At 39.5% G+C, this 25,272-nt stretch overlaps 1 protein-coding gene across 2 annotated transcripts in view; it reads left to right on the forward strand.

The window, feature by feature from the left end:
- Positions 1–5,808: 5,808 nt before the first annotated feature.
- haus6 (HAUS augmin-like complex, subunit 6) overlaps positions 5,809–25,272 on the forward strand; it is a 61,336-nt gene continuing 41,872 nt past the window's right edge. The window contains exons 1-4 of one of the 2 annotated variants that reach the window (XM_079810953.1): positions 5,809–6,172; positions 22,110–22,205; positions 22,296–22,374; positions 22,586–22,718. In XM_079810953.1, the coding sequence (XP_079667079.1) occupies positions 6,051–6,172; positions 22,110–22,205; positions 22,296–22,374; positions 22,586–22,718 (430 nt within the window). In that variant the 5' untranslated portion in view covers positions 5,809–6,050. The remainder of the gene's footprint in view (positions 6,173–22,109; positions 22,206–22,295; positions 22,375–22,585; positions 22,719–25,272) is intronic. The other variant, XM_079810954.1, reaches the window with a different exon arrangement.

Raw genomic sequence — 25,272 nt, forward strand, 5'->3', positions numbered from 1 at the left:
GAAGGGACTGATTCTTCCGTTTTTTGCCCATTATTAAGTCAAAAGTTAAGAATTGCCAAAAATTATCGAGAGAAAAAAAAAAACAAATGATCACAATCTGAACTTTACATACTCAAATCTCATCTTGCTAGCTTTAACTCCTCAAACTACTTGCGGACGCTTAAAAAAACGTGACCATTCACTCCGCTGCCATCTTGGCTCCCCCCGCAAATACTGATAGAATTTTTTTTTTTTTTTTTATTCAAAAATTGCACAGTTAACATGAGCATACACACATAAAAATAACATATTGTGCAGTTTCCAACATTGCAAGTTATTTTTTTTTAACATAAACAAAAAATAATTAAAAGACTCACAACATATACAACCAGAGGAAGTACAGACTTACAAAAATATATCAAATTGCTTACACACCTTCACAGTTTTTGTTGCCTTTTGATTAAGAGAATACTTTATCGTGTTGATATATTGCTTGACCTCAATGTTAAAAGCAATAAAAGATGTTTTGGAATGCGCAAACTTACATTTATGAATGTAAAATTTTGCCAAGAGAATAATGAGATTAATAATGAAAGTTTCATTAGGCACAAATACTGATAGATCTATCTATAGAGATTGCTAATGTGTCGTCATCATGACGTATTCCCAGTGGTAAACGCAAAGCATTTTGGGAATCCGCGGCACAAACGGGCGCCAGTCTTCTTTGCATGGAGGGAAGAACGCAGTGTTCAAGATGCCATCTACCTACTGTGTTATAAACTGCAATAGTCGTTCTCACGATAGAAGTGGCATATACAATATAAGGGGTATACAAATATAAGTAAACACTTTGCAGTTTGAATGATGTCCTGTATGAACAAAATTACGGAGTATATTTTTATGTGTCCACTGTTCCGCGCCCCCCTCTCTCAGGCCCGGCTACACACTGCAATCGTGGCGTTTTTTGTGTCTTTGCACACCAGAAGCGTGTCTGACGCGGCGATGCTGCTGCTAGGTGACATAGTGGACTTGTTCTCGACTTCCGTGTGTGCCTCCACGACGCATGCGCGAGAATATGACGTAGCGCCGGTGTTCGGGAATCCATGAAATACACACTTAAGCCCCATTTTGAGCACTATGCCGAGACCTAAAGCACGATCAATGTAGAATCCAACAGCTTAGACACGCACGTCTTCCTCTGCTCGTAAACAAATCGCTTCTGGGTCATATGTCCGAACGCCGGATCTGCGTCATATTCTCGCGCATGCGTCGTGGAGGCATACACGGAAGTCGAGAACAAGTTGGAAAAAGGTGTTATTTTGATTTTTTTTTGCGCACAAAAACTATTGTCGTCGCATTGTAAGATTATTGTAGAGCCACTGTGGTGAGATAGACTTTGTAACGACGTTTTAAGTGCCTTTCATGGATCTTGGAAGTGTCAATGTACTGAATGCCAATGGAGGCCTGTCTGAAGCCTTTCTCAGCCATCAGCTTTCAACTAAAATATCTTCATTTGTGTTCCGAATATGAACGGAGGTCTTACGGGTGTCGAACGACATAAGGGTGAGTAATTAATGACAGAATTTTCATTTTTGGGTGAACTAACCCTTTAACACTATGGCTGCGTTCGAAACCGCATACTCATTGAGTAGGTACTCATTTTCAATAAGTACTTACTTAACGAGCTCTAAAAGAGTAGGTACTATATTGCCTGATCTCGTGAAGTATGAATGCGAGCCTCACTTTATGTGCCATGTTGACGTTATCATGTGACCTACAACGTATCAAGCGCAACGACTTGAAAGACGAGTGACAGGTTTAATTAATCGATCTATAAATATCTTAATATTGATTAAACTTGCTAATTTTGTGGTCTTGTTGAAGAAACAGCTGCCCATTTATTTTGTGATATTAACCCATCTGACCCAGTTTTATCCTTACCAAAACCGTGATCTCTTGAATATGTTGTTCATTTCTTTATTTTATATGCAAAAAATTTCATCCACAAGCAAAATTGGCCTAAATCTCGTTTATATTTTCCTTTTTTTATTGCATTATGATGAATTATTCAAAGATATCTAACCTTATTATTGTTTTTTTTTTCTTTGTATATAATGTATGCAAACCCATGATATTTGTTTTGTTTTATCATTATGATTGTTAAAGATACAACCATGTAATTATAAAATAAAAGATATGAGTAACAGGTGCAATAACAGCTCAAAGCATCAGTAACTCCACAGCCCGACCTGTGCGGTTTCCCTCAGTGTCTGCACAGAGACGTCTTTCTGCTGCTCAAGGATCTCACCTTTGGAGAAAACTGTTTATTTTATACTCGAAAAATGTAAGTATCACTATTAAAAATTAAGATTACCCCAGAATGAATTGCATTGCTAGCCCACTAAAACACTTACAATAATAATAACAAATGCTGACCAATACTTAATTATATTACTTTTTCTTTTTGCTGAAATGTATATTGTTTTAGTAAAACAAGCAAAATGCAACTTCTCATATGACATAGCGATGCATGAATACACACTAGACAAATGCAGCCAATGTGAATACCAATTTTCAGTCAAGCAATGAATAAATGCATGAGTTAATAAAATATTTTATTTACTGACAACAATAGGAAACATTAATGAGTAAAAGAATGAATAAAAGTAAACATCACAAATGAATAAGTCACCAACACATGAAACAAAGCTTTATTCAAACGTATTGTTCTGACAAACCATCACGCATTTACAGGCGGTGAACCCCACATCTGCTGCCATCTCAACACAGCTGTGCCAATTCTGTGGCTTTATGTTGATGAAGCAGTTGACCACGTGGACACCTTCGCCTGTCCTAGCCGCCCATCATGTCCCTCCTGAACCCCACAACCTTAAAGTACGAGTGGGAGAACATGTGTGGGACAATCTCTGACTGCTGATGTCTGCTCCAAACATCCGTGTGCCTGCTCTCCATCAGCATGACTACTTAAAACGTTTTACAATTCATGTTGTCAGCATCCCATTTCTTGCCATATTTAATTTAATAATTTTACAATTACATGCTATTTGTATTGTAGCTTTATGACTTTTGTGGTGTAGTGGGCTAAACACTGAACTGATAAGCAGAAGGTTTCCTTGAGCAAGGCTCAACCACAGAAGCTCTGCAGCAAACGCACAGACATCAAGAATCAGAAAAGTGCTTAAATAACTCTGTTTGAAATTAAAATAAAATACAACTTAAGATTTAAATTGATGTTTTATTAATTTCTGTAGTATACTCAAAGCCTTTGATGACAGGCTTCCTTCATCAGCCTCTCTCCAGTCTCCACCAGATAAACACACAAGCTCTTCTGCCCCTGTAACATCAGACAACATTCATCTTACCTGGATCTTAAACAACACCTTGTTAAAAGCATAAAAGTTTATGTGCTCAATACTACATTTAAATTTTGAGGTAGTTGCTGATGTGTTAATGTTCCTCAATTCATCAACAGTACTAATGGACAAATAAAAAAGATAACTTATGTTTAGTTATTTTATGTAGATTTATTAACATTACTGACGTTCATGTAAAGTAAGCAATGATGACAACAGGGAACTCTACATTATAGCACACACACACATCACTCTGATCAGATGTCTATTTCATGCTGTGATGTCATCTGCAATACTTATCGAAAATGTCCCCTGTCAAATGTTAAACGCACATTTAGGAAACGTCTATATTGCATATGGTTAAGAGTGTATTCACACCTTTTCTTTAAACAAACGTTTATCAGGTTCTTGTACACAGTTAAAGTAATGCTTTCAAGAAAACGATGATTAACAAATCTTCAGAAGTGTGCTTAATGAAGCACGACTGGTGCGTTAACTATATGAAAATGAAATGTTTTACAGCTATTTAATACCTTTAATATATCAATATTTAATATATATGAATGTCTTAAAACCAACAGTTTCCTCGTCAGTTGTTAAATATGTGCAATTTAAATACAATTAACAGCGGTTCAGTTTGTTGTACTTACACTTGAAAACAGCTGTCTCCGTCCTCCGACATGTTCGAAAATGATGATTCCCCATGGCCTCATGGGATATTAAAGTGTCCATCGGATGCCCACTTCAGAAGAATCTGGGCGGACGCAGTAGGCCATCCGGGGATTTCTCGCCTATACTGTTTTATAAATACTGAGGTTTCGGACATACTACTCCATTCACGTACTGTTTTCTCCTACTATATATTAGGTATGTAGCATAGACTGTAAAAAAATATGGACGACGCGACTCCATTGACTTCCGCTGACCAAAGTTGAAGCTTTCATAGGCCCGTTCACGGCGCTGACATCTTGGGACCGAGTCTGCGCAGTAGCGATCTCGGGACCGGAGTTGCGCAGTAGAGAACAGGAAGTAGAGGCGCGATTATCAAAAGCCCGCCCACACTCTCACAGATGCAGAATAATTAATTATGTTGGTGTGAAATAAACAGTTATGGAAGTGTAGAAATGAAAGCTAAAGCTCCAATCTCCTCACAAAAATCCAGAAAAAAGTCCGTTAGTGCCTCAGTGACAACTTCACTCAGAGAAGCCGTCAATCTCAGCTGTCAATCATGACGTCACACCCCCGTTTTTATAGCATCAAATAACTCACTAAAACTAAACTTATTTAAAAAACGAACACTTGAAATGAAATTATTGTAATAAAAACTGCCTAAAATGACAGAAACCATCTTTAGGAAACAATTATTTGAAGTGTAATTAAATAGTTTAGTGTGTCTCGCGCCCATTGAAATACATGGAGAGGCGGGGTTTAGGAGCTATACTGGGACCGGCCACCGGGGGGCGATCGAGGCGCGAAAGCTTCAATTTCTGACTGGAGCACTACAGGCTTGGTATGTAGGCATATTCGGACGCACGTCCGAATCTCGCGAGAATTAGTTCATCCGCCCGGTAATTCTCGCCTACTCTTTTACTGAGGATTCGGACATACTATTCGCTCGCCTACTGCTTTTTACATACTAGGAAAGTAGGGAAGTATGCGGTTTCGAACGCAGCCTAAGTGTACACTGGATTCTATGTGATTCTATGTTGTGAAAATTGTGATGTATTCTTTTTACACCATGTAAAAGTAGTTATTTGCAATATGCGTAAATAGTAACTAGATGATATTTATACTTTATTTTGACAGATACATATTTGCACCTCAGTATTGTTGTACATAAACAGGATGCAATAATAACAAAGTGTAAATGATTATATTTATTAAAATTATTAAATGGATGCCGCCTTAATGGGACAATAAAAGCCCTCCCTACACCTATCCCTAACCCTACCCAATAAATGCTTTTATTATCATTTCAATTTCGTTAGGCACTTTATTTGCCTGTGATTTTTGTCATCTTGTTTTTCCCAAACAGGCATTATTAGGCGGAGCTAGAGCGAATAGCACTAATATATAATTATATTAATATATAATTTACTTAATCATAATCTGGAGCTGATGTTTCATTGACTTCAGTGCTCTCTTTATCACATTTATTTTCTGCTTCTGAACAAAATAGCGTTCTGTTTTGTCGTTGACTGTTTGATCTTTTTTGCTTGCCGTAGTACGAACTGTAACGTAATTCAAGTCCCACCCAATTTCAATGGTCGTGTACCAATACACGCAACAATCTCGCGCTCTCGTGTTTTCTAGCACTTAAATGCTGATCTATAAACACACTGAATTGACTGAAAGACGCCTTCGCCATTTTGCTGTAGCCGATTATTTGCATATATAAATCAGGATTAAACAAGGGCACGAGTCTGTCGTGACAAAGTTTTGTAACGAAGCCACCGACGCTGTAAATACGCTCAAATAATTTGGCGGTTAGTAGGAAGTTGCGGTGATCTTGAACATAAGTAAACATTTTATTCAGTGTATTTTTGAGTTGGTCCCACCCAGACCAAAGCGTTATAACGATTACTATGGTGTGCGTGGGTTATCATTGATTGCTTGCAAAGTGTTTGCCCAGTTGATCGCCGAGTTATTGTATGATCCTGAAGCGCTTAACGTTAGCCTGCTGGTCTATTATGCGAGATGTCTAACTCTAAGCTACAGAAAACAGACGGTAAATACTTATGGTGGTGCCTCCTCTGCCTCGAATTCAGACCGGAGACCGTTAACGTTACCAAAAACGTCAAACATCTGAATCTAGGAATGTAAGTCATGCTATCTTCTCTTCTTCATGCTAATCGTTCTTACGAGCTATCGTAATCGTCTGGCTTTTACAATATGTGACATACTTTTTTCATTTTTTTTTTTACACTGGTCATATTTGTAGTCACTGAATGCAGTCAAAAATCTTACTCTATATACCATACATGTACGAAACTTGGGACACCCATATAGGGTGCGTCACAATCAGCTCCCCTATTCTGTAACGTTAGTCTACAGAACTGTAACCGAACCACTGTTTAGGGAGTCGGCCATTTTAAAGGGCTGTCTTAATAGCAATCATTCCAGTGTAACGTTACTAATGCAGTGCTTTTGGGTGCTTCTCAATTCTTATTTGTGCATCCTCGTTTCCTTCCCTCGCGTCTTCCTCTGAAAATCTCTGTACTGTCCCCCTTTTCCACCAAGGCAGTGCTAGAGCTAGATCGGAGCCAGAGCCTAGTTTAAAATCGGTTCTTTGTGTTTCCACACCCAAAGCCCCAGCCCCTAGCAGGAGTCTAGGACCACCATCAAAAGTCTAAATGTTTCACAAAAAGTCGCCAAATATAAAAAACAAAAACAAACGAACAGGTCTGCATATGGGTGTGTATATATATACCCATTTAAAGGAAGAACACATTTTCAACACTTGAAAATATAGGCTCATTTTCCAACTCCCCTAGAGTTAAATAGTTGAGTTTTATCGTTTTCGAATCCATTCAGCCGATCTCATTAGAGTTACAAATGTTTGCTCTTATCATCTGATCGTGGTTGTATCTCTCTATTAGTGTTACTCGATCTTAGTGCTGTATTTGATACTATACTTTCCTGTAGCTCAAACAGTAGAGCATGGCGCTAGCAACGCCAAGGTCATGGTTTCGATTCCCAGGGAAAGCAAGAACTGACAAAATGTAAAATGTGTACCTTGAGTGCAATATAAGTCGCTTTGGATAAAAGCGTCTGCCAAATGCATAAATGTAAATGTATCAATCACAGCATTCTTCTGAATAGACTCGGAAATTATGTTGGCATAAGTGGAATTGCATTGGCATGGTTTAAATTGGGGCTGGATATTGATACAAATTTCACAATTAAATTCGATTCGATTTCGATTCACAAGCTTGCTAGGTCTTTCCACGCTTGAAACACTGATTGAGCAATTCCATGTGACATGATATGGATTTCGGTAAATTGTACCATATCTTTTAACACACTTTCAGATGCTCATTCATGTTTATTTCACGCTGTAACTGGTATTTATTCAGTTACAATATTTGGCCAGAGCGCCAAAACAGTATTTATGTTTCATAAATTTGAGACTTTGTTTCATATCAATAGTTTATTGCAATTTATTCGGATGGGAGGAGCGCTACAATGCTCCGTTCATTTATCAACAGAAAACAGGATGACTAATCGATTCTTGGGATTTAAGAATCTGTATCGGTTCGTAAAAATGAGAATAGATTATAATCGAAAAATCGATATATTTTGTTTACCCATCAGACTCATACTTATCAGACCGCTATCAGTTTGTAGCAGTAAATTAAGAGATGTCATACCGATCACAAGTCCAGTATGGAGTACCGCAAGGCTCAGTGCTAGGACTGTTGCTTTTCACCCTGTACATGCTACCCTTGGGAGATATCATTAAGGAAGCATGGCGTTCGTTTTCATTATGTTGACGATACTCAGCTCTATATTTCTTTGCGCCCTGACGAAACTTACCAATTCACAAGATTGACGGAATGCATAGCTGATATAAAAATTTGATGACTAGTAATTTCCTAAAACTTAATTCTGAAAAAAATTAATTTCTAATTATTGGACAAAAAAACCTCTGCATGTAGTAACCTAGAATACTGTCTAACACTTGATGGCTGCTCTGTCAAGTCCTCGTTGTCAGTTAAGCCTAGTTCACACTGCCCGATTTTAGCCCTGATTTTGACTCGCCGACAGGTTTTGCGAAATCGCCGACAAATGCCCGAAATCATAGGCAAATCGGTGCTCGTGCACGCGAGTCACAATCATGCAGTCTGAATGATCAAAGACGTGATCAGAGAGAATCGCTGATGAGTTGCCGACGCCTGTGAGATATTTGGCATGCTAAATATCTGGACCTGTCCGCGATTCAAACTCCTGCTGTGTGAAATGTGTTCTGACTGAAAAATACATCTGCGATGACCGATAGCCAATGAGAGAGCAAGATACAGGGCAGTGGTTCGGGGAGGAGTTATAGACCATAATATTAGTATTTTAATAGATATGTGTAACTTGGTTATGTCAAACAAACAAAGCACAAATATTTGCTTGACCAGCCGCTGCAGCAGCACATTGCAATATTATTTATTTACCTCAAACTCTCTTTGCAGAACACAATCCTTGCTCCCTGTGTCTCCCCAACCATTTCCTCCACCATAATCGTTTTTATTTTTCTCCCTTTTGCTGCAAATCAGCGCACAGACAATTTAGTTTCTGCACTGCAGTCTATATTTTTAACTCCCGAGAACTCCCGTCTGACGCACATGTGATCTCGCGTTGTTTCGTTCTCACTTCTCGTGTGTGCTTTGTTGTGAAACGTAATTTGCGGACTGGACCGAGCTGTCGGCGATTATTCCTCTTGTACAGTCATACAGTGTGAAACCCCCTGTCGCCGATCCATCGTGCAGTGTGAACACAGCAGTGACTGAATGCTACCCCAGATAGTCATGCAGTGTGAAAAGAGCAGTGATCCGATCCGACGAGTTTGGAAATCGTGCAGTCTGAACTAGGCATTAGGAACCTGGGTGTGCTCTTTGATACCAATCTTTTATTTGAAAGCCACGTTTCTAGCATCTGTAAAACTGTATTCTTCCATCTTAAAAATATATCTAAATCACGGCACATGATTTCAATGCAAAATGCTGAACAGTTAGTTCATGCATTCATGACCTCAAGGCTAGATTATTGTAATGCTCTACTGGGTGGTTGCCTTGCTCGCTTAATAAATAAACTGCAGCTGGTCCAAAACGCAGCAGCTCGAGTTCTTACTAGAACCAGGAAGTAAGACCATACTAGCCCAGTTCTGTCAACACTGCACTGGCTCCCTATTAAACATTGTTTAAATTTTAAAATCTTACTTATTATTTACAAAGCTCTAAATGGTTTATCTCCCCAGTACTTGAGCGAGCTCTTAAAGCATTATACTCCATCACATCTATTGCGGTCTCAAAAACTCTGTTGATAATACCTAGAATATCAAAATCAACTGCAGGCGGTCGATCCTTTTCCTATTTAGCACCTAAACTCTGGAACAGTCTTCCTAGCATTGTTCGGGAAGCAGACACACTCTGTCAGTTTAAATCTAGACAAAAAACACCTCTCTTTACTATGACATACACATTGAACATTATCAATTTCTATTATTCAAATCAGTTAAATGATTGTTAGGCTGCATTAACTAGGTCAGCCGGAACCGGGAACACTTCCCATAACACCTGATGTACTCGTTACATCATAAAAAGAATGGCATCTACGATAATGTTAGTCTCTCTGTTTATCCCAAGGTTTACTGTAGTCTGCAGACACGACCAACACGTCCCTGACGTGTCAGCAGAGACCGTGTCAACTAGACTCTCCCCTGTGAAGGCCTCCTTCACTTCCCTTCCCCTTTATACAGATAAAAACGCATGCATTGCACACATACTTATTCAAACACGCTTGCCTATAGGCTGAACAAATGCTTGCGTACATGGCGTCGCCGTTTTCACGGATTCGCCTTTTTAAGGGTTTGCGTGGGGATGATGATGGTATAGTTTCAAAACTATTTCAAACCTATTTCATGGTTTGCATTCTCAGGCCACCAGATGCTGTTGCCGTGCGGATGGGGTCCGGAACGCATTGGATGTTTTCTGTTTTAATTGAAGATGGTGTTCTTTAAATGGCACCAAATTAAAAAACTAATCAGTTATTACAACAGAAATGAATCAAAAACTTTTCTTCAAAAACTAAATTAATTTCCTATTATCACTGTAAAGCTGCTTTGAAGCAACCTGTGTTTTAAAAAGCGCTATATAAATTAAGGTGACTTGATAACCAACGTGACAACCTGCTTGCACAGGGAGCATGCTGGGGACTATTTTCAGGCGCTGCGTAATATCATTGAGTATATCACAGAGTATAGTTCCTAGCCATATCAGCCTAGAAAAACTTTTTCCGTCGGTCTTAGTATACGATGTAACTACAGAAGAGTCAAGTTTTAAATAGGATATCGAAATAATATCGGAACTCTTTGGTCATTTGTTTTGAACAAGATGCTAACGGTCTAATCAGATTCAATGATCTATGCTAAGCTATGCTAAAAGTGCTACCGCCAGATCGGCTGAATGGATTCGAAAACCGTAAAACAAAACTGTTTAACTTTAGGGAAGTTGGAATATGTGCCCATTTTCAAAAAAAAGGGGAGTGTTCCTTTACGGGACACCCATTCATGACAACTCGACAGCTCAACAATGGATCAAGTATGTGAACTTTTATTTTATATTATTTTACATGTAATTAATAATAATAACGCTGTAATAATAAAACTAAATAATTCAGGAGAGTGCATTAAGTTGTCACGCTGTAAACAAACTAACCTTTTTTAAAAAACTTTTTTTAAAGTGTCATACTCATAAATTATATAGATGACAGACTAGGTTTTTTTTTTAATGTGTACCCAGCAGGCACAGTATGTCAATGTGACGTCAGGAAGACGTTGGACTCCAACTAATCCAACGTCAGTCAGACGTTGGATTTTGGTTGAAAATGAAAATTGGTTTGACGTCAAGCTCCAACGTTGGGCAGAGATAGAATTTTGGTTGGAATAACCACAAAAAAAAGTACACTTAATTCCAGCTTCACTTATTACTAACCAGATTGACTTTATTTCTGTCATCTACAGAAACAGGCATCTACAGAAGCTCTTATTCAGAATTAACAGAGGTTCAGATGTTAATGTTTTGTTGACAGTTTTCAGATGATGTCAGCTATTTAATGATGTTAAAGATACGATCTTCATGTAGTGTTTGATTCACTGATCATATTCAGAGTCTATTATTTGTTTAGATATGTTCATTTCTTATTATTGAATGTAATAGTCTTGTGATTGTGCATCAAAAAGCTTTAAAGATATACACATACATTAAGAAATCAGCATATGAATCTCAATAACGGTGACATGCTTCATGCAGCAATGCATTCTGGGTGCATCATACAAAACCAAGTCAATGGCTCCCAGAATGCATTGTGGCATTAAGCGTGTCATCATTGTTGAGATTCATATGCTGATTATTGATGTCTGAGTGAGTCTAATAGAAGTTGGAGATCAAAATGTTAAGTGGACAATGTAGATTTACAGGCTTGCTATAATTAATAATACAAAATGATCATGTATCAAAAGATTAGATTCTGGACGACATCAGTGAAATAGACCACTATATGATGATCAGATGATATTGTCTTACTTGATGCTAAAGATATGATCACATTTTCTCTTGCATTTCTTGCGGTAACAAACACAGTAACAGCAGCCAGAGAAAAAACTAAAGTTAAAAAGTCAAGTCAAACTGCCCAACTAAAGCAAACACTGATCACCATAATGATGACAAACTATTACTATTACTAATAGGGATGCACCAATCCACATTTTTTCACTTCCGATCCGATCCCGATACCTGAATTTGGATATCGGCCGATTAGATTAGATTCAACTTTATTGTCATTACACAAGTACAAGTACAAGGCAACGAAATGCAGTTTAGGTCTAACCAGAAGTGCAATAGCAGCAAGTGCAGGATATACAACGTTTGCATAAGTGCAGGACATGGATATGTATTGAATATATATATATATATATATATATTAGAGAGAGAGAGAGATGGTTATTACTATAAACAGAATTTACAGGTGAATATGTACAGTGAATAATATACAGATGGTTATTACTATAAACAGAATTTACAGGTGGATATGTACTATGAATATAATATAATATACAGATGGCTATTACTATAAACAGAATTTTACAGATAGAGGTATACAATGATATGTTAGGCTAAAATTAGGAATATGGCAGTGGATTAAGGTAGTGCAATAAATTATGGACAGAAGCTATCCGAAAAAAGTGTAAAAGTGCAGGGGAAAGTGATTGCATATTACAGTTAGAAGTACGGTGCAAAATGCAAATGTAAATAGTTGGTACTGTAAATAACAGTCGGCAGTGCAAATGAGCATAATCCAGTTACGGTATGGTAGTGCAAAATGCATAAGTAAAAAGTTGTTACTGTAATAAACAGTCGGTAGTGCAAATAACAAAGTGAAGGCGGATGTGAGGTAGGAGAGTTATCAGTATATGAGGGGAGTGGATCAACGGGGGTTTGAGTTCAGTAAAGAGACAGCTCTGGGGAAAAAACTGTTCTTTAGTCTGCTGGTCCTGGTACGGAGGATCCTGAAACGCCTGCCGGAGGGCAGGAGAGAAAACAGTCTATGGGCTGGGTGGGAGGAGTCCTTAAGGATGCTGCGAGCTCGATGCAGGCAGCGTTTCCTCTGGATGTGCTCGATGGCAGGTAGTGTCCCTGTGATGCGCTGGGCAGTAGAGTCCCTGTGATGCGCTGGGCAGTTTTCACCACCCGCTGCAGTGCCTTGCGCTCCGCAACAGAGCAGCTCCCATACCATACTGCCACACAGTTCGTCAGGATGCTTTCTATTGCGCAGCGATAGAAGTTCACCAGGATAGCCGAGGAGAGCTGATTCTTCCTCAGTGTCCTCAGGAAGAAGAGGCGCTGGTGAGCCTTCTTGACCAGGCTGGAGGTGTTGGTCGTCCACGACATGTCCGCCGAGATGTGGATCCCCAGGAACTTGAAACTGGAGACACGTTCAACAACCATTCCATTAATGTGGATGGTGTTGTGTGTGCCTCTTGACTCCTTCCTGAAGTCCACGATGAGCTCCTTCGTTTTGGTGGTGTTGAGGAGCAGGTTATTTTCGGTGCACCATGTGGCCAGGTGCTGGATCTCCTCCCTATAGGCAGTCTCATCGTTGTTGCTGATGAGACCAATCACCGTTGTGTCGTCCGCAAACTTGACGATAGAATTAGATCCATACACAGGCTTGCAGTCGGCGGTGAAGAGGGAGTAGAGAAACGGGCTTAGCACACAGCCCTGTGGTACACCAGTGTTAAGTGTGATGGATGTGGAGCAGGTGAATCCTGAACGAACATTCTGGGGTCTGTCAGTTAGGAAGTCCAAAATCCAGTTGCACATTGAGGTATTGATGCCCAGGTCTCCAAGTTTAGCTATTAACTTGGTTGGGATGACAGTGTTAAATGCTGAGCTGAAGTCAACAAACAGCATGCGTGCGTAAGTGTTTTTATTGTCCAGGTGAGTGAGCACAGAGTGCAGTGCCATGGAAACGGCATCCTCTGTGCTCCTATTGCTGCGGTAGGCAAACTGGTGTGAGTCCAATGTGGATGGTAGAGAGTCTTTTAGGTGTTCCAGGACCAGCCGCTCAAAGCACTTCATGACGATGGGTGTGAGTGCTACAGGGCGGTAGTCATTAGGGCACCTCGGGTTAGAGTGTTTTGGCACTGGCACAATGGAAGTGCGTTTAAAGCATGATGGTACAGCTGCTTGGACAAGAGACAGGTTGAAAATGTCTGTAAAAACCCCAGCGAGCTGCTCCGCACATGCCCTGAGAACACGACCAGGGATGTTGTCTGGTCCAGCAGCCTTGTGCGCGCTGATCCGGCTCAGTGCCTTGCAGACATCTGTGGTGGAGAGTGTGATTGGTGGGTCAGCTGAGGGTTTGAGCTTGGTGGCAGTTTCTCTGTTGTCTCTTTCAAAGCGAGCATAAAAGTAATTTAGCTCGTTCAGGAAGTTGACATCAGTGGCTGCGGGGGTGGTGTGGGTGGGTTTGTTGTCACTGATGGCCTGAATGCCCTGCCACATGCGTCGAGGGTCAGAGTTGGAAAAGTGACCCTCTATCTTTAGCTTGTAGCAGTGCTTGGCCTGTTTGATGCCCCTCTTCAGGTTTGCCCTGGACGTACTGTAGGCTTGTGCATCTCCTGATCTGAAGGCAGTATTGCGTGACTTCAGCAGGAGTCGCACTTCCCTGTTCATCCATGGCTTCTGATTTGGGTATGTGGTGATCTGTTTCTGGGTTGTAACACTGTCAATGGTGGTATTGATATGATCCAATACAGAGGAGGTGTAGAAGTCAATGTCCGTGTGAGCGCCACTGGTGGCTTGAGAAGCAAACACACTCCAGTCTGTGTGTAGAAACCTTTCCTGGAGTGTGGAATCAACCCCCGCAGGCCACACCTTGATGGTCTTCACTGATGGCTTCACACGGTTGATGAGGGGTGCATATTTGGGGATGAGGAACAAAGAAAGGTGATCTGACTGTCCCAGGTGGGGGAGGGGTGTCGCAACGTAAGCGCCAGCCATGTTTGTGTAAACATGGTCTAAGGTTTCGTTTCCTCTGGTGTGGCAGGAAACATGCTGGTGAAACTTGGGTAGCACTGACTTTAAGTTTGAATGATTAAAGTCACCTGCAACAATAATAGCAGCTTCCGGGTGATCAGTCTGTTGTTTACTGATGGCTGCATGAAGTTCTTTCATAGCAAGCATGGCATCAGCATCCGGGGGAATATAGGCTGCAGTTATAATGGTGGAAGTGAACTCCCGCGGTAGATAAAACAGTCTACATTTAACCATGAGAAACTCGAGGTTAGCTGAACAATGACTCCCAACAATAGCAGAGTTTGTGCACCAGGCTTTGTTAATGTAAATGCACAATCCACCACCTCTGGTCTTACCGGAGCCATCTAATGTTCTATCCGCACGGAGCGTGTGGCATCCCGCTAGCTCAATAGCGGTGTCCGGTATTCCGCCGTTTAGCCAGGTTTCTGTGAAGATTAGGACGTTACAGTTCAAAAGTTTCTTGCTGTGTGTGATGCTGAGTCGAATCTCCTCCATTTTGTTCACTAGCGACCTTGCATTGGCAAGGAAAATACTGGGTAAAGAGAGCCGATGTGGGGTTAGCCTTAGCTTTAGCCTTAGCTTAGTTCTCAGTCCTCCGCGTTTCCCCCGCCTTTGTTTACGATCTCGACGCCGCCTGCGAGCACTTCCGCCCGGCCGGGTAGAGTGCATAGCCTCGGGTGTCCTAGCGATCTCAGGAAGGAGTCGAAGATTGTCCATAAAACTGTCGGAAATTCGCAAACCAATATCCAAAATCTCACCACGGGTGTACGATGTTAAGGCACCACTATTCTGAACGAACAGACCCGAGATGAGCAAGAAAAATACAGCAAAATTGCAGAATCTGGAGAGACCCAGAGCCTCGCAAACTACTCGCGCCGCCATCTTGGAGAGGATACCGATACTATTCCAATGTTTGTGTTTGCTTTAATATTATTATTATCATTATTGTTGATTTTATATGATGCTGAAATAAACTCCTCTCAACAGGCAAGTATGATATGTACGTATTAGGGATGAAACGGTATGGAAATTTCACATCACGATTATCGTGACCCAAATTATCACGGTTTTGTTCAAATTAGATGAAAGTGTTCAAAAAGAACCGATGCACACACTTAGAACATTTCAACAAGTTTTATATTTGAAAATCAACAAACAACAAATAAATCAAGCAGCTCTAAGCACTTTTTTAAGCTAGATTCTGTGGGATTTCCTTTCCTTTCCTTCCCGTCGTCAATGGCAACGCATAATGCATAAATCTCTAATATTGTATCTTTAATCTCTAATATATAATCTCTAATATTATCTCTGATGAGAATATTGCTTGAGAATATATTTACAGTGTTCTATCAGCTATGACACATTTAAATCTAGCATATTTTGTGTAAGAGCCCTAACTGTATCCTAGTGAAATAAAGCATATTTTCATATGATTTGACAGTTTATTTGATTAAATATCAAAAATCCAAAAGGTGTGCATCATACCTGACACCTAGATGAACACTTTACAGCAGGGGTTTTCAAATTGTGTGAATGTGAGCCTCCCCTTAGAGTAGGTAAGGACAGCCGAGCCCCCCCTTATCCAAAATCCTGTCCGCCTCTTCTAACCCACACACGCCTCGGCAGTAAATGCCATCTTCTGTGTGTTCCTGGCAATGATGAGTTTCAATAACAACTAATAAAATGTAAATATTTTTTCATATTGTATTTTATTTCCTTTTTTTTTTTAAGAAGTGCATTCATAAATCTTTGCAACAGCAAATAACTTCCAACTTTATGCAGGCCTATTTGAGGCTACTTTTAAAAATCACAGAACATCAGTAGGCCTAACCATAAGTCAACAAAACATGCTTAACATGTGAATGTTACAAGTGTGAAACTTGTGTCTGGGTCTTAAAGGGATAGTTCACTTTAAAATGAAAATTCTGTCATCATATACTCACCCTCAATTTGTTTCAAGCCTGTATTAATTTCTTCTGCTGCACACAAAGCAAGATATTTTGAAGAATGTCAGTAACCAAACAGTTAACTGGTCCCATTGACTTCCATAGTAAGAAAAAATATATATACTATGGAGGTCAATGGGACCAGTTAACTGTTTGGTTACTGACATTCTTGCTTTGTGTTTAGCAGAAGAAAGAAATTCATACAGGCTTGAAACAAATTGAGGGTGAGTATATGATGACAGAATTTTCATTTTAAAGTGAACTATCTCTTTAAGCGCACATTTTAATGCACATCTTCTCGAACAAAATCAGCACAATGGACAGCTCTCTGATCAATGAACGACAACGCTTTTTGTTCACAGCGCATAACACATAACAGTCAACTGCATTGAAGGCATGTTCAAAAAGATTTGCATTACAATGTTTTTTGGCTAAAATTATTTGTAATCATACATTCAGATTTAAACAATAAACAAAATGCACCATTCACGTCATTTGCACGTGTCATTCACGTCATTTGAATTTTAATTTTGAACTTTGAATAACCGCCCATATCAGTGGGAACAATGAGGACGCGCTTTTGACGCACAGAGGTGTTCGATGCGGGGCTGCACTTCAGAGAGAAATAAACGCAAGTCGTCCTCCACCAGCAGCCTTGATCTGTATTTATTTTTAATCATGGTCAGTGCGGAAAACCCACACTCACACAAGTAAGTGGAGGTGAAGGGGATTAGGACTTGCATAGCCTTAGTGGAGATCTGAGGGAACTCGCTCTCCACAGACAACCAGAAACGCGTGATCGGCATTTAGTCTCTGCTTCAAGTCCCCATTCGAGCTGAATAAAATAAAAATTTAAAATAAAAAAGTTCGATTTCGTGCATTGATTTGTATTAGGCCTACACTAGTCTTTTCTGTCTGTGTCAGCTGCAAAAATTAAGTTGAAGATCGCCATCTCCGTATTGAAGAAGCCAAGCCTACAGAGAGAAATGCACATCATGGATTACATTGAGTAACGTTAGCTAGCCTATTTCTTTTCGTTTTGAATAGTTTCGTTTAAAGAAATGTAAAGCTTTCTTAAATATTTTTCATGTCTATGAGGCATAAACTGAGTTTCGATTAATTTATAATAAAAAATTAAAGAGATATGAGATATGAATTTATGATGCTCTCCAGTTCACGCGTGCAATGCAATTGATCGCGGCTATATTTGCTTCTTATTTATTAAATCCAGGCAATTTGTTGAATAAACATTTATTAAAATTAAGATACAATTTATACAAAACGAAATTCACTTTAAACTAAAGAAAGTCTTTCTACAAAACGAAACTTAATGAAGTGGTCATGTCTGACCCACTCCATGTCCCCGATGTATCCTATCTTACTCATGGTGTTCAGTTTTCATAATCAACATATAGATGGAAAAAAAATAACATATAATATTTTAACATATGAAACTAAATGCGCTTATTTAATGGCTACAACACATAGGCTATTAGGCACATTCAAGTTAATTCTCCAATTAATTTTAAAATGATTGAAAAAAATAAACATAGCCTACCCCTTAAAAAAATTATTGTATTGCAGTTTTTTGAGCACCTGTGCACACGTTGAGCCAGAAGGAGCCATTGCTTAATCTGTCAGCATTACTACTTGTCAGTAATCAGTCAACTCGTTTGTACCACGACGCGAGTATCCCGCGTAGCTTTTACCCAGTATACCGCGACGCGAGTATATGGTTTATTTTTATTTTTTCTTCACGTCGCGCCTCCCCTGTGGCTCTTTGGCGCCCCCCAGGGGAGGCGCGCCTCACCTATTGAAAACCGCTGCTTTACAGTCAGTATGACTAAGTCATTCTCTTCAAATGCTATTGAAGTTAGAAACGTGTATGTTGTATGTAACTTTAGAGACGGTCCCTCAATTCGCGAACGTCATATAAGATGCGCTACGATTCTGTTTGTTTGAAACTATTTTCAGTGCTGAAATAGAACAAAACTGTCAATCACTGTGTGATGAATGAATCTCCTGCGTACATCGCACGTTCATCTCTGCTTTGAGTGTAGATTTCAGTGAATGAGAGCGGCGCGCGCTCTGAACAAAACTCCGGCTAATCTGAACACCTGATAATTATATTCATAAACTCAATAGAAACACGTGTGATTGGTTATAATGCGCAACACGATTATAACAGATGGCTTTTGAGAAGACCCATAAGTTCAAAGTGGCTAATGTGAGTGTTACACGCCACAGCCGAAATACACACACAGATGGCGATTGTTAATGTCAAGCACTGATTATTATCTCTTAAATGTCACCCTAGTCTTGTTTGAACTTGTCTGCTTTTATAAATGTTTGATTGCATTAGACGCGAGGGAGCTTCCACCTCTCTAAATTAAGGCTTTGCAAAAATTGTCTTGCTCTGCTGTGTTTCCAGTGTGAAGTATTTCCACAGCTGACATGTTGGCTAGCTGCAGGGTTGCCAGGTTTTCACAACAAAACCCGCCAAATTGTTACTCAAAACAAGCCCAATCACATTTCAGGGGGGCTTCCCCGGTAAAAACCACATTTGGGGGTAAAATATGTGTTTTTTTTGGCATGGTTGCTAAATACTACTAAAATTCGCATTCCTGGGGCTAAATATCACACATTTGGGGTCGCTTCAACCCGCGGACATGAAAAACAGCCCGCGGCAACAGTGATGAAGTAGCCCAATTCCGCGGGAAAAACTATTTTCAATAAAACATAAACATCGAAACCTCTGTTAATTCTCAATAAGCGCTTCTGTAGATGTCTGACAGAAATAAAGTCAATCTGGTTAGTAATGTGTGAAGCTGGTAATGCTGTTTGTGGAGGTATGTGATCCTCCTCTGCTGAGATCTTCAGAGATGTAATGTGCTGCCATACATTTCACACTTTTTAAAAAGTTTTTTTTTTTACAGTGCGGTGCTTAGTACAACCAAAATTCAACATCTATCTGACGTTGGCGCTTGATGTCTAACAAACACGTTGGGTTTAGACGTCAACCTTCATTTTCAACCAAAATATGATGTCTGACTGACATTGGATTAGTTGGAGTCCAACATCTTTCTGACGTCATATTGACATACTGTGCCTGCTGGATATATATATATGGATATATATATATGGCTTCACAAATGCTTTGCTGCATACCTCGGTTGTAACGAGTGGTTATTTCAGTCAAAGTTGCTCTTCTATCAGCTTGCATCAGTTCGCCCATTCTCCTCTGACCTCTAGCATCAACAAGGCATTTTCGCCCACAGGACTGCCGCATACTGGATGTTTTTCCCTTTTCACATTTCCCGTTCTTTGTAAACCCTAGAAATGGTTGTGCATGAAAATCCCAGTAACTGAGCAGATTGTGAAATACTCAGACCGGCCCGTCTGGCACCAACAACCATGCCACGCTCAAAATTGCTTAAATCACCTTTCTTTCCCATTCTGACATTCAGTTTGGAGTTCAGGAGATTGTCATGACCAGTACCACACCCCTAAATGCATTGAAGCAACAGCCATATGATTGGTTGATTAGATAATTGCATTAATGAGAAATTGAACAGGTGTTCCTAATAATCCTTATATATATATATCTATATCTATATCTATATCTATAGATATAGATATAGAGATAGAGATATAGATCTGTCTAATATTTTCTTACAAATATAATTAGTCTGATAAACATTATTAACAGATTATCCCAATTAAAAATCAAATATATTGACGCACATCAAATTTCTTTCTCAGCTGTTTTCATCTACTTAACTGTGTTTACTAGAATACGTGCCGAGATGTGTATTTTGACAATTTTGTGTCAGAATTTTATTTTTGGGGGGGTCTGATTTTAAAATGAGGGACACACACACACACACACACACACACACACACACACACACACACACACACACACACACACACACACACACACACACACACACACACACACACACACACACACACACACACACACACACACACACACACACACACACACACACACACACACACACACACACACACACACACACACACACACATATATATATTTAGGAATGCTTTTTTCCTGATGCCGATAAATTCTTACATATAACAATAAATATATTCAAAATATATATTCACTTAAATACAGATTAACAAAACAAAAAAGAAAAAAACGCTGCCACAAATAGCCTATATGCCTATATTTTGATAAATTATTTGCGTGTGTTCCACAAACTTCACGGAAAGGAAATGGAGACAGCAGACTCCTTTTTGTTTTCTTTATTTTACAAAAGCAAGTGCTTTGTTTTTATTGTGACCAATACAGATAAGAGAAAGACGTCCTCTATTTGTATGACAATAAATGACAGTGTATTTTAAGTTGTTTCCGCTGTTATAATTGGACAATATAATTTGGCATTGTACCGATTTGTGTCGTGAAAGTCTCACTACTACAGTCCAGTGATGAAATATGCGTGTCCTGGAAATGTATTTTCCTCATCTAGTATTATGCGTTTCAAATGCATCTTGTCCTGTGACAGCTTGCGTTTGTATTTCCTATTATTTCGTCTCACGCTACACTACATAAATTCCACGTCCGGCGCCGGAATAGCCTACTATTGAATTAACAAACTTGTTTTACGGGGCTGATGCGACATAATATAATATAATAATAAATTCTAATTTAATTCAATGTTCTGAAAGAGGGGCAAGGGTGTTTGTGCTATCTCCCGGAAATACGTTTTTGCAGGGTAGGATGTCTGGCAAAAGTCTTTTGACAGACTACAGACATTCCACATTCGACATCGGATTATGTTAACAGAATGTTTATTGTATCACTGAAAATTGTATTGTACTGTCTACTCTTTAATCAGCATTATGGTAAAAAACGAACACTCTGACAACAGCTTTCTTACCTTTACATGACAGTGTTTTGCTTCAGGCGGAACTGACAGAATGGCAGTTTTTCCCTTCCGTTTGGCCTAAAACACTATGTTTGTGGTCATCTAGTTTAAAATGTTGACACCAAGTACGGAGGTTTTCCAGATTTTCTGTTGCGTCGTTTTCTCTGTATTTCCGATTCTTTGCAGCCTTTAGCAACTGCCTGCAAAGCACTGGATCCTTCACTGGAAACCGAAAATAATTCACACCTGCTAAACGATTACTCTTTGAATTCTTCCACCTCGGAACAACAGGTCCAATTGTCTATACCCCATATTATTCTGCAGACACCACTTAGACAAGTGTTAAACATGTACATGCCAAAAAGTGTTAAAACATGCTGGCCACACATTGCTGAAGTGCTAAAACGTGTTAGCAGCACCTAGGTAAGTCTTAAAACCACCTAGCAAAATGGATTGCCCTTACCCTGGTTGCATGATGAATTTAGACTTTAAGCCATGAAACGGGAAGTACTTGTTGAGAGCCTAGGGATGCTCTTGACACACCAAGGTGTGAGGGCCTTATGAATGCTGCTTGCTTGCTTTAATTTAATTTAATTTTTTTGACAGGAACATGTTTGATAAGCCGAACAAAGAGGCATTCTACATTGTCATGCACTTTTTATTTTATAAACTGAATCCTGCTCGTGCCCAAGACGTCTTCAGGTAGAATTATACAGTACTTTTAAAGTACATTTTACAATCCTCATCTGCTGTAATTGAATTGCTGATTCAAAAATGTTATTGTTTGTATAGACATTGCTGGCCAATTTGTGGTCATAAAGGTGATGCTGAGTTTCGCAAGGTATCTTTTGCATGGCTCCAAGAGATAGCGGTATGTGCATTTTGTGTTTTACATAATTTTCTGTTAATATTGTGCATGTTGCATTGCTAGAGAATGTTTAGGGACAAAAAAATGTGTCCGGTTGCATTTTAATGTATTTTACTATTTCACTATTTTACTAAATACTTTTATTGTACTCCTTATTCACCTTTACTGGTTTTGAATTTTCTTGTTTTTTTTCTTGTTTTAATTTAATATTTAGAACGAGGAAGGTAATGCTTTTCCTAAGGTAGCTGCATCACATTTGCTCTCTGCTTTTGGACCAAGATGTATCAACTTGATGCTCCACTTATCCAGATATGTCATGCTGAACACTCTGAAGACACTGACCACAGGTATGCCATTATTACTAGGGCCCAAACACTTAAAGTGCTCAAAATACCCCACAGATCATATATAATATCATGTGTAAATGCCCATTTTTGAGTGGAAGGAAAAACATTCTGTTTTTGTGCATGTATCTTTAAATGCAAATGAGCTGCTGTATGGAAGTAAAATGATGCCAAATGTTTTTATCACTATTGCTTGAAAACAATATGCATTGCATTAACCATGCTTGCATTTTAATGCATTGTATTTTTAGGGCTTGCATTTTTATGGGCTGAAATTCAACATGCTTGAATATTTATGATGTGAATATTTAAATTCAAAACATTTCACACATTTTCATTATTAAAAATTCAATTATTCACCTCTCAGATTTCCCTTCCAAAATATTAATTCTGTTTAAAAATACAACCTATAATATTCAACAAGCAATTTTCGGTTCATTTTATTTCACTTTACATATTCGCTTCCACAAATTCGACATAAACTGCAACAGTTCACATCCAGGAATGGCAGTAGAATATCGAGCATAATCTCCATCTGCTGTTAGTCGATCTCACCAGCAGGTGGTGCAAGCAGCTGTTGACGAAGACCAGAGCAACGTGTAGTAAAGAAACACTCATTCATGGATTTACAGAAATGGAGCAAGCAATATGTATTTGTAATGATTATCAGGGCCAGTATATAAATGGTGAAAGCTGATAAAGACACAAAAGCTATGTTTACATTTAAGTCTTCACGGTTACTTTTGTACATGTAAGCAGCTTTCTCTACCGTGAATGAGATTATAATGTCATTCTCCGATGCTGACGGACAGATCAAATGTTACATCTGAGGTAGACATGTATTTCTCTCGGTTGTGTAGTTTCTTTATATTGCAGCGCTGTGCTGCAGTACTGGGTGTTCCTTCAATACGTCATATACTCCAGGACTCCCCTGCCTAATACAGTGATATAAAAGACCAAATTCACACTTTATTGGGGATGTAGGCTATACTATATAGGCTACAGGTACTCAGAATATTAACATAACACACAGGCACTCATAATATAAACATAACACACAAGCACTCAGAATATAAACATAACACACAAAGTTTCACGCTAAGCGTTTCCCAGTGATATACTGGCATAAAGTTGACATGACAATGACATTGGACGACAGTCGCACATTTAGGGACCGTCTGTAAAGTTACATACGACGTGTATACACGTTTCTAATTTCTTTTATTTAAAAAATGTTAAAAGGTGGGCATCATGCCTGACACCTACATGAACAATTTACAGTTGGTTATATGACTAAGTCAATTTCTTCAAATGCTAGGGAAGTTAGAAATGTGTATACACGTCATTTGTAACTGACGGTCCCTAAATGTGCGACTCTATGGCCCTGTCCCAAATGGCACACTTAATGTGCACTTTCGGTCTTGTGGACTTACAGTGGCTACTGCGTGCGTGTGTCCGTTAAGTCCACGAGACCGCAGAGTGTCCCATTTGTTCTTTTAGGTCTCCAAAGGGTGCTCGCGAGCGCCCCCTTTGAGGTCGACATGCGCCCTCGATGTGCATTTCTGCCGAGCCCGCACAGTCAAAGCGGCATGCAGCGGCCATTGAAAGCAAGGGGGTAATCCAGCACCCGGAAAACGTACCTTCCATAGGGGCAGCCATTGCTAACCAAGCCATCACCTGCTGTTAGCATTCCATTGACTGCCATTCATTTTGGCATCACTTTGACAGCGAATAACTTTACATCTGAGGCGTTTAAAGACTCCATTTGTACACTGTTTATTTCTAAAGAAACACGACAATGTATAAAAGGCTCCATTACCTTGTATCTTACACTATCGCCCCATAGAAGCCGTTTTTGTAAAAATAGGCTAACGATTGCGTCATAAGACCATGCGACTCTGTCGTACAGTAGAGAAATTACTGTATAGACAGGAGGAGAAGTTCACAGGCAATCTTTTACTGTCTATAAGACAATTTATAAAAATAAAAAAATACTATGCAAAATGACAAAATAATTAATCAGAATACTTACCAAAAGTTGCTCCGGCTCACGCTCTCCGTCTCTGCAAGATTCGGTGATTCAGATTTCACTTTGCACAACTACTAGAAGACTTACAACTGTCAGACAGGTTGCTCATGTCACATCTACGTCGTCACGCTCAAGGCCAATTTATACTTCTGCGTCGAGTGTACGCGCGTAGCCGACGCCGTCGTGAGCATTTATACTTCTGCGCTGTTGTCCGCGTCAATGTGCAATTACACATGCAGACGCTAGTAGGCAGTGTCCTCGGGCATGTTGGTGTAATCAAGACAACAGACGAAGAAGAAGCAGCTTGTTGTGTAGAATGTGTACATTCATGTCGGATTATCAGCAGCAGTGAGAGAGCGGCTTTTCTTGCAGCTTGTGTTGTTGTATCTAATACAAATTAAGCATCTCTAGTTGATTGGTAAAGTTAAATAAGGCGATCTGGCGCTGGAATGCGTTTGTGAAATCATGCAGAGCTCGTGGCTGCTGTTTTCAGTAGCGGTGGCTCGAGCAATCGATTACTCGGCGGAT

This window comes from Gobio gobio (assembly GCF_949357685.1).
Source record: "Gobio gobio genome assembly, chromosome: 2".
Taxonomy (NCBI): Eukaryota; Metazoa; Chordata; class Actinopteri; order Cypriniformes; family Gobionidae; genus Gobio; species Gobio gobio.